Here is a 9,243-nt window from a genome sequence, read left to right as displayed (position 1 = left end):
AAAGAGAGGCGAGACGAGGCGAGGGGGCGAGGAGACGAGCGTGGCGGGATGGAAGGCGAGTGCGCGAGCAAGGCAGAGGGGAGGAAGGATCCTTGCGAGGCTTGCACGGCGGCAGGAGGAGGCAGAAGCAAGGCGGCTGGTGAGGGCATGGCAGGAAGGGAGCATGCAAGGGCGGAGAAGGGCGAGGGCGAGGGCGAGGGCTGAGGCGCGGGGGAGGACGCAGAGGCTGGGCAAGGCGCTTGAGGCGTGGGCGGCAGTCGGAGAGGCCGGGCGAGCACGGGGGAGGGCGGTGGAGGGCCTGCTGCGAGCGCGAGAGGCGGAGGGAGAGGCGGAGAGAGAAGGGCGGCAGGAGGAAGCGTTCAGGGACTGGAAGGGGGCATGGGCCGCCAGCCGGGAGAGGAGACGGCAGGCTGAGAGGAGGGGGGCACGCCAGGCGCTAGGGCTGATGCGAGGAGGGTGGGAAGGGCTGGCAGCGGGGCTGGCAGACAGGGAAGAGAGAAGCAAGAGGGGGGAGAGGCTACGAGAGGTCTTGGGAGGGCGGAGGCTGGGAGGGTACATAAGGGCCTGGAGGCTGAGGAGGAGGGCCAAGGCAGAGGAGATGCGCCTGGGGCGGCAGCTGGGAGATCGTCGGGGGCGGCGGGAGAGGAGGGCGCACTTCGAGGCTTGGCAGGGATGGGCAAAGGAGCGCAATGACGACGGAAAGGCCGCCCCTCACCGCCAGGTCAGAAGCTTGATGCAAGCTCAGCTGGAGGCCTGGGCAGAGAGGGTCGTGTGGAAGCAGAGGACAGGGAGAGAGACCAGACAAAGAGAGGCGAGACGAGGCGAGGGGGCGAGGAGACGAGCGTGGACGGGATGGAAGGACGAGTGCGCGAGCAAGGCAGAGGGGAGGAGGATCCTTGCGAGGCTTGCACGGCGGCAGGAGGAGGCAGAAGCAAGGCGGCTGGTGAGGGCATGGCAGGAAGGGAGCATGCAAGGGCGGAGAAGGGCGAGGGCGAGGGCGAGGGCTGAGGCGCGGGGGAGGACGCAGAGGCTGGGCAAGGCGCTTGAGGCGTGGGCGGCAGTCGGAGAGGCCGGGCGAGCACGGGGGAGGGCGGTGGAGGGCCTGCTGCGAGTGCGAGAGGCGGAGGGAGAGGCGGAGAGAGACGGGCGGCAGGAGGGTCGATGTTTTCGGAAGGTTTTGATCCCTCGTTCGTCTCACCTGGCTCGCTTGTGTTTCTCTCATGCTGTCCGTCGCGATGCTCTTCGATCGTCACCTGTTCCTGCTCTTCTTCCCCTTTTTCGATCGGCTGGGCGGTCAGCTGACCTGCTTAAGGGCTCCAGTTCGTCTGCCTCGAACGACGTCAACCTTACGCTCCAAGTTTTCCTTCTGTGCGATTCGTTTGCAGGGCAGATGGAATCTTTGTTGTCCCAGCTCAAGACCAACTGGATCCAAACCCATCACAACGTGAACAAGAGCTTGGGGCCCGGAGGAGTGCTTCCGGTTCCTTCCTTCGATTTCGGTTTCCTTGTCAACCGATCGGCGAGCCTGATGTGCATCGAGGAAACGTTTGACCTCCCGCTCGGCTCCGTCGACCTGGCAGACGAGCAGAGCTTCCAGCTCTTCCATCTTACTTCGCGCCTCCTGCGGGAGCTGCATGAGACCAGCAGCCGGGTCGAGAGCGATCTGGACGAGCTGAGGGAGAGGCTGGAGAGCCGGCGGACGCGAGAGAGCCAGCTGAGACAGCAGCAGGAGCAGAGCAGGGAGGTCAAGCTGCAGGAGGAAGTGAATCGGTTGACCCGCGAAGTCGCGAGGGCTCAGCTAAGGATCGTGAGGATCGAAAGCTTAAAGTTCAATTTGACCCCTTCCTCCTCGTACGCCAGCAAGACCCCAGCTGAATGTCTCCACCGTATCAGCCAGCTGGAGAGCTACAGGGATCAACTTGAGGATGAATGTCTGCGGTACAAGCAGGAAAATGACGCGCAGGCTGAGAGACTTTCGGATCAGATGCGGGAGAACTTCGTGCTGCGAGGAAAACTTTCTCTCCATGCTCGTTTGTACTCGTCGCATCCCTTGCATGAGCGGGAGGAGGGAGGTAGCGATGGCTTTCGACAGACTGAGGATGCTTCCTGCTCCTCCTGCTCCTCCTGCCAGCGACGAGTAGCGGGGGAGTGGCAGCATCTGCATGCCATGGCCCGTCGAGTGGATGCTCGATTGAAGCTGCGCGCGTTCCTTGCCTGGGCTGTCCGAAGGATGTGGAGAGGAGGAAGCCAAGTGACGCGGCTGCTGCTCCAAGTCTCGCTCGTCTCCGTCTCTTCTTCTCCTCTCGTTCGTGTCCTCGCAAGTTTCTGCGCTTACACGGAGCGACGGGCTCGCAGGTTCATCCTGCTCCTTCCCTTCTTGCGCTGGCGATCACAATTACAGACGGTAAGAAGCCGCCTGCCTCCTCCCACAACTCAACTCTGAGCAGATGACGGCCATGGAACTGCGAGCACAAGGCTGTCTGATCACTTCCCGCATGCTTCAGCGCAGTATCAGAGGGAGCAGAGGAGGCGAGGGAGGCCAGCAGGTAGGGAATAGAGGAAGGGGCAGGAGGAGACAACTCTGATCGTCCTGCAGTTCAAAGACTGTCTCCTCTTGGCTTCCTTTCTTGCCTTGTGGAAACTTTCCTGTCGAGAGTCCCCCACACTTGCATCTTGCTCGCATGTTCTGTCTCCTGCAGGGCTGCTGCTGTCCGGCGGGATTGAGGAGAAGGAGAGCAGGTGATGGCTCCACCACTCGCCTAGACCATGCTCACGAGATCTCTAAGGCTTGACGGGAAGGCAGAGGGTGAAAGTCTGTCCCGCTTTGCTCCTGATCGTCTTGCCGTCATCGACGAGAGGATGCGAGACATCGGGAAAAACTTCAGCAACATGATCAACCAGGTTCCTTCCTCCCTATCTACTGCCCTCGTTTCCAAGCCTTCGGTCTCCCTGTCATCATTCTGATCTGCATCGTTGCAGGTTGTCACTGGTTCAGATCGACATGTCATCTCGCACTTGTGGAGGTGACAGCAAGCTGAATGAAGAGGCCAGGGAGAGACCGCATCCTCCTCTTTCTTGTCTTCCCTTTCCACATCCCTCGTCCTTCAGGATTGTCCTTGTCATGAAGTTCAAAGAGTCTTTGCAGCAAAGGAGCTGTGAAAGTGTAAGGGCGAGGACAAAGTCAATGGGAAACAGAGGAAAGAAGAGGAGGGGAGAGAAAAGTGTTGGGATGATTTTACAGGCGGCTCAACGTCCTGCGTGATCAAGATCAGACGAGCAAGAAGAATTTCAACTCACCGATCGAGGGAGGGAGCAGGGGAGGTCGACTTGCTGTGAGAGGCTCGCTCCAGCTGCAGGCAGGGATAAGAGGAAAGGGGGAGAGAAGAGTGAGAGTAGCGAGGCATGTTTACCTGGAAGTATTTCCCTGCTCGCTTTCCTCGCCTCCGAATCGTCTCGGCAAAGAGCAGGTCTCTTTGAGTCTCCTGCTCCCTCTTTCATACAGGCTAAAAGGTTGAACTCAAGCTACCTCCTGCTGCTGTTCCTCCTCCTTCAATTTCCTCCACCATTTTGCTGCTCGAGACTACAGCTGGCGTCAAGAAAATTCACCTCCTCGTCTCTTTATTCGCCTCACCTCAGCTTCTTGGATGGAACTCGAACGAAACGTGTCTGTCGATACGTCCGGCGGGCTCACTCCCAGCTGTGCGAGGATTTTGGTGCTGTGCCTCTAGAGAGAAGGGTCAGGTATGACTTGCGCAGCCTCTCGTACTATCTTCTTGAACAACTCCTCGTACTGCTGGATCTGAGCTGGAATCCGTCGTGCAACTTCTTCCTCGCTGGCAAGTTTGTCAGTATCAGCTAATGGCACAGCACTAGCACCAGAGATCCCAGATGTCACTGTCATGCAGTCCAGCACCTTCAAATAAGAATGAGCTTGACTAGCTAGATCTCATGCCTACTTTTCCTCGTCCTCTCCCTCCAAACCCTCATACTAATTCAAATCATCATCATCGTCATCAACTATACCGTTGTCATCACCACCACCACCACCACCACCACCACAATCGTTGTTGACACGTTGGAGGTGGTCGTATCATCATTATCGCAGTCGTCTTCTTCTTCGTCATAATCGACATCAACGTCGTCGTCGTCCCCTCACTTCATCACAAAAATATCTTCATCCTTCCTTGCATTTCCTTCTCTCACCGATCGGATCAAACTTGATGAGCTTGTGACTCTTCATGCTAGGGCTCAACGTTGTGATCTCAGGTAATCTCCTGCTCTCGCCTTCCCTCGCAGCGCCTTGTTTACGCTGCCTCCTCCACTCCATTCCTGCCAGACATCTCAACTGAGGGACAAGATCGTGACCAAGCGTAGAGTCTCACCTGGAATGAGTTTTCCTCCCAACCATTCAGACCGCCATCCACTGATCTCTTCACCTCCCTCCTCACGCGCTTGACGCTCGTACTTGACCTGCAGTCACTCACTGAGTGAAGGAGGAATGAATTTAGCCTCACACCTTAGTAGAGGCAACGGGAGATCTTGACCTGGCCGATTTCAAGGCAACATGTAAGTGATAGGCTGGGGATGGAAGCGTTTGATGGGCGAGAACCTTGAAGAGCCTTCTGACCTCTCGATGCATGAGATGAACCTGTGCTTCTTCCTCGTGCCCTGCATGCTCTCAGCTCACAACCACCCCCACCTCCCGGTGCAGATTGACCTTGACCAAGGGATCATATCGACTCTGAGACTCGTGCTCCTGCTTATCATCACGTACAGCCTTCCGCTCATCTCTTCGCTCTCCTCTCACCATCTCCTTCAGCTCTTCCATGGCTCGCAGGATTGCTGGAAACGCTCGCGCCATTCTCGGAACCTTTGACACTCACGTAACGGGTATAACGGATGAGCCCATGTGTGATCCGAGGCGGGCTTAATTATCTCAGTGTCGAGTCAGTTTCTGAACTTGCTAAGCCAACGGTTGGGCCTCCGAGCAGCTTCCGGCAATCAAGAGTGAAGCTGGTGAAGCCTCTCCGTCCATCAATGCCAGTGACGTCTGTACTGAGTTTTACTCGCAGAAGGTAGAAAGTGCCTGTCCGAGAGCAACAAGCTCAAACACACGAACCGTCCCAAGCCTGATCGAAAGTAACCAGCACTGCTGGCAACCAGACCCTACACCGCCAGCCCACGCGGAAAGCCACGTAGACCGTACAGCAGAGAGGCCCCCGGCAAGCAACGACCACCGTGATACCGGCACAGCAGGGGACGTGAACGCCCTCATACACGCCCTCCATGCCATGATGTTGGCAGCGTCTGAGAAGATTCGCAAACATCGCGTTTGATATGCCATGACTACCGTACTCCTCCTCGAGCGTTCATCCCTCTTGCCATCTCGACCGAAAAGCTCGCGGGCGGCGCCTGCTTCCGATGCCGCCCAGCCCCGGTCCAGTGGGCATTGATGCGGCGTCGCTGGTGTTGCGTCACCTCGAGCGGTACCGTGCTCCTCCCTCTGTCACAGCGCCACAGCGAGAAGCTGCACAAACAAACACAAAAAACAAGACCAAAAGTAACCAGCACTGCTAGAACATTCGGCTGGAACATTCGGCTGGCAACTGTCAGCAGACCCGGCACCGCCAGCCCACGTGATATTCTTACCTTGCACAGCCGCGGGACATACTCGCTCAAGTCGCAGGATAGGGTCTTGCAGTCTACCATCTTCGCAAAAGTTCGCTCACTTTCCTGAGCGCCACTCTCCGATGCGAGTCTCGAGCTACTAGCCCTGCCGATCTGCCAGCCTGTCCGACGCAATGGCCAGTGATGGATGTCATCTCCAGACCTGCAAGCGTCGATCCTCCAAGCTTTCCACGGCGCATGACAACCTTACTCGGTGCTTGCTGCTGGTCAGAGCTCGCCTGCTTCAAGTCCTCCCCGGCATCGGTCGGGTCACGGTCACGCCGGTCCTTGGGCATTGCCCGCCGTCACGGGCGGTGTTGGTCTCGGCTACCGCTGTACCGTGTTCCAGTGTCCAGCCTCCCTCCGTCCGCTGCCCCAGGCGGAACCCCGGGCAACGCCGGCTCCTTGTCGGCGGCTGCCCTTTCTCCGTCCGCGGCCGCCCGCTTTGTGGCGGCCGGGCAGCGGACGTCTCGCCGTGACTGACAGTGGTCAGTCGGCTGCCTCCGGGTATCGCGTCTAAGGGATTTTCTTCCTCCTGCATGCTCCTGCTGCTTGTTGCTTGATTGCTTGACCCTTAGGCTGCTTGTCTGCGCGGCTTCGCGCTTGGGCTGGCGCTGCCGCGTCTGGGTGCCAGCAGTGCTGGTTCTTTTCGGGCTTGTGTTTTGTGTGTGATTGTGCAGCTTCTCGCTGTGCGCTGTGAGCCAGGAGGTTCAGCTTGTTCCTGCTTTGTTTTGCTTGAGGCACTTTTTACCTTCTGCCAGTAAATCCATCTATCAGGTCGGCAGAGCTACCAATGTAAGGGTGGACCAACGTCACGTCCGCCATCAAGCCCTCGTACTGCTCAGACCCTCTGACCAGCCGATGTCCCGGACGCTGCCCTCTCCTCATAGCCTGGACGTTCACTGCTCGAGATCTCTCCGTGCCCAGAAGTATCCTCTAGCGACCTTCTTCGTTGAGGCGCACGACTTCGTTCATAATGCTGGAGCGATCCTCTACCGTCGTGTTTTACCTTCTGCCAGTAAATCCACTAAAGTGAGATGGCGCGGCGATCCCACCTGCCCCGGCTGCTGTGCCTGATGACGCAGGACGCCCCCCGGCATCTGTGGTACACATTCCTGGTTTGCGCGCTCTCGTCGACTCGTCTCATGAGCACTTCATTCCTCCCCCTGCGCAGCGAAATGTGACCCCTCTTGTCGTGTTGAGGCACTTTTTACCTTCTGCCAGTAAATCCACTAACCTTGTCATGCGCGTCTTCCCTCGCCATGTGCATGCTCGCGCTGCGCTGAACGATCAGCAGCGTGATATCCTCACCTTGCACAGAGGCACTTTTTACCTTCTGCCAGTAAATCCTATGACGCCGCAGGACACTCTCGCTCCAGTCGCAGGATAGGGTCTTGCAGTCTACCATCTTCGCTACTACCCCCTCAAGGCCTTCCCGCACCGCTATGCTCAGATGCTCGACTGCTATCTCCATGGCATGCCGATCTGCCAGTGTCCGACGGAATGTGATGGATGTCAGCGCGAGCTCGATCCCTCCGTTGCTGCACATCATCTCCAGACCTGAAAACGCCGATCCTCCAAGCTTCCCACGGCGCATGACAACCTTACTCGTACGATTCGGTCGATGCTGAACGAAGCTGGTCTTCAGAGCGTCATCGATACAGTCGGGGATCCTCGTTCTCGACGGCAGGTACCCTCCCATCCTCATGGCCGCAAGATGAAGGGCGATATCCACATTCCTGGAATCCGCGGCGCTCCGGAGAGCTCGACACCACTGGGGTGTTTGCTGCTGGTCCGAGCTCGCCTGCTTCCTCCCCGGCATCGGTCGGGTCACGCCGGTCCTTGGGCATTGCCGCGGCGTCGCCGCCGTCACGGGCGGCTACCACTGACTCGGCTACCGCTGACTCGGAGGCTAGCGAGGAGGACTACCTCGAGCGGTACCGTGTTCCTGTGTCCAGCCTCCCTCCGTCCGCTGCCCCAGGCGGACCCCCGGGCAGCGCCGGCTCCTTGTCGGCGGCTGCCCTTTCTCCGTCCGCGGCCGCCCGCTTTGTGGCGGCAGCGGACGTCTCGACTGACAGTGGTCAGTCGGCTGCCTCCGGGTATCGCGTCTAAGGGATGTTATTCCTCCTGCATGCTCCTGCTGCTTGTTGCTTGATTGCTTGACCCTTAGGCTGCTTGTCTGCGCGGCTTCGCGCTTGGGCTGGCGCTGCCGCGTCTGGGTGCCAGCAGTGCTGGTTCTTTTCGGGCTTGTGTTTTGTGTGTGATTGTGCAGCTTCTCGCTGTGGACTGTGTGCCTGCCGGTTCAGCTTGTTCCTGCTTTGTTTTGCTTGAGGCACTTTTTACCTTCTGCCAGTAAATCCTATACCGCGATCGAGGGTCCGAGCAGTACGAGGGCTTGATGGCGGACGTGACGTTGGTCCACCCTTACATTGGTAGCTCTGCCGACCTGACCAAGTGGGGGGGGGTCAACCTCGACGCCCTCCATGTTGCAGCGTCTGAGAAGATTCGCAAACATCGCGCTGCATATGCCATGACTACTCCTCCTCGAGCGTTCATCCCTCTTGCCATCTCGACGGACGGTACCCTGCATCCTGACACCCTCCGGTACCGTGTTCCTGTGTCCAGCCTCCCTCCGTCCGCTGCCCCAGGCGGACCCCCGGGCCGGGCAGCGCCGGCTCCTTGTCGGCGGCTGCCCTTTCTCCGTCCGCGGCCGCCCGCTTTGTGCCGGCAGCGGACGTCTCGACTGACAGTGGTCAGTCGGCTGCCTCCGGGTATCGCGTCTAAGGGATTTTATTCCTCCTGCATGCTCCTGCTGCTTGTTGCTTGATTGCCTGACCCTTAGGCTGCTTGTCTGCGCGGCTTCGCGCTTGGGCTGGCGATGCCGCGTCTGGGTGCCAGCAGTGCTGGTTCTTTTCGGGCTTGTGTTTTGTGTGTGATTGTGCAGCTTCTCGCTGTGGACTGTGTGCCTGCCGGTTCAGCTTGTTCCTGCTTTGTTTTGCTTGAGGCACTTTTTACCTTCTGCCAGTAAATCCTATACCCTCCGCTTCATCTGGTATCTCGCGGACATCATTGCTCAGCGCTCAATGCCTCTTGAGGATGCGGCGTTTGGTCGGCACTTCGTGCCTGATGACGGACCTGCTGCTGAGGTCTTGGCTCGCAAACGCGCCGCCACCTATCAGCGCCTCGCTATGCAGCTGACGCTGGAAGCGCTCTTGTCTGGTGCGAGGCGCATGACGCCCTTGCGGGCGCAAGCAGTTCTCGAGCCAGAGGACAGCTCCTCCTCGGACTTTGTCGAGTCGCCCGAGGAGTCTTCGCCGGAGGTCTCCGACTCCGATGGGGGACACCCTTCGAGTGGCCCCGACGATCGGCGCGGAGCTGGCGAGGCGTCTCCGTCCCTCACTGTGACGTCGGGTGCCTCCGGAGAGCTCGACACCACTGGTCGCTGTGGACTGTGTGCCTGCCGGTTCAGCTTGTTCCTGCTTTGTTTTGCTTGAGGCACTTTTTACCTTCTGCCAGTAAATCCTATGGGGTGCTTGCTGCTGGTCCGAGCTCGCCTGCTTCCTCCCCGGCATCCAA

The 9,243-nt window shown here is 58.8% G+C and overlaps 4 protein-coding genes across 4 annotated transcripts; 1 reads left to right on the top strand and 3 right to left on the bottom strand.

The window, feature by feature from the left end:
- Positions 1 to 163: 163 nt before the first annotated feature.
- On the top strand, positions 164 to 2,964 carry GUITHDRAFT_111120 (hypothetical protein; the record flags this gene model as incomplete). The annotated part of the gene is made up of 5 exons (XM_005829673.1): positions 164 to 2,072; positions 2,132 to 2,404; positions 2,448 to 2,546; positions 2,700 to 2,739; positions 2,787 to 2,964. 5 exons carry the CDS (start codon positions 164 to 166, stop codon positions 2,962 to 2,964), a joined length of 2,499 nt encoding a protein of 832 aa, XP_005829730.1.
- A 271-nt stretch (positions 2,965 to 3,235) lies between these two features.
- Positions 3,236 to 4,861, bottom strand: GUITHDRAFT_140912 (hypothetical protein; the record flags this gene model as incomplete). The annotated part of the gene is made up of 12 exons (XM_005829672.1): positions 3,236 to 3,254; positions 3,298 to 3,350; positions 3,411 to 3,482; positions 3,527 to 3,580; positions 3,632 to 3,724; positions 3,767 to 3,894; positions 4,204 to 4,329; positions 4,383 to 4,470; positions 4,517 to 4,544; positions 4,628 to 4,668; positions 4,700 to 4,756; positions 4,808 to 4,861. 12 exons carry the CDS (start codon positions 4,859 to 4,861, stop codon positions 3,236 to 3,238), a joined length of 813 nt encoding a protein of 270 aa, XP_005829729.1.
- A 645-nt stretch (positions 4,862 to 5,506) lies between these two features.
- Positions 5,507 to 5,963, bottom strand: GUITHDRAFT_111118 (hypothetical protein; the record flags this gene model as incomplete). Its single annotated transcript, XM_005829671.1, has 3 exons — positions 5,507 to 5,599; positions 5,650 to 5,789; positions 5,831 to 5,963. 3 exons carry the CDS (start codon positions 5,961 to 5,963, stop codon positions 5,507 to 5,509), a joined length of 366 nt encoding a protein of 121 aa, XP_005829728.1.
- A 220-nt stretch (positions 5,964 to 6,183) lies between these two features.
- On the bottom strand, positions 6,184 to 7,489 carry GUITHDRAFT_111117 (hypothetical protein; the record flags this gene model as incomplete). The annotated part of the gene is made up of 5 exons (XM_005829670.1): positions 6,184 to 6,361; positions 6,419 to 6,517; positions 6,777 to 6,833; positions 6,882 to 6,949; positions 7,001 to 7,489. 5 exons carry the CDS (start codon positions 7,487 to 7,489, stop codon positions 6,184 to 6,186), a joined length of 891 nt encoding a protein of 296 aa, XP_005829727.1.
- Between the last annotated feature and the right edge of the window lie 1,754 nt (positions 7,490 to 9,243).

The sequence above is a fragment of the Guillardia theta genome (genome assembly GCF_000315625.1).
Source record: "Guillardia theta CCMP2712 unplaced genomic scaffold GUITHscaffold_50, whole genome shotgun sequence".
NCBI classification, from domain to species: Eukaryota; class Cryptophyceae; order Pyrenomonadales; family Geminigeraceae; genus Guillardia; species Guillardia theta.
Note: the sequence above shows the minus strand (reverse complement) of the source record. Positions and strands in the feature narration are given on the sequence as shown.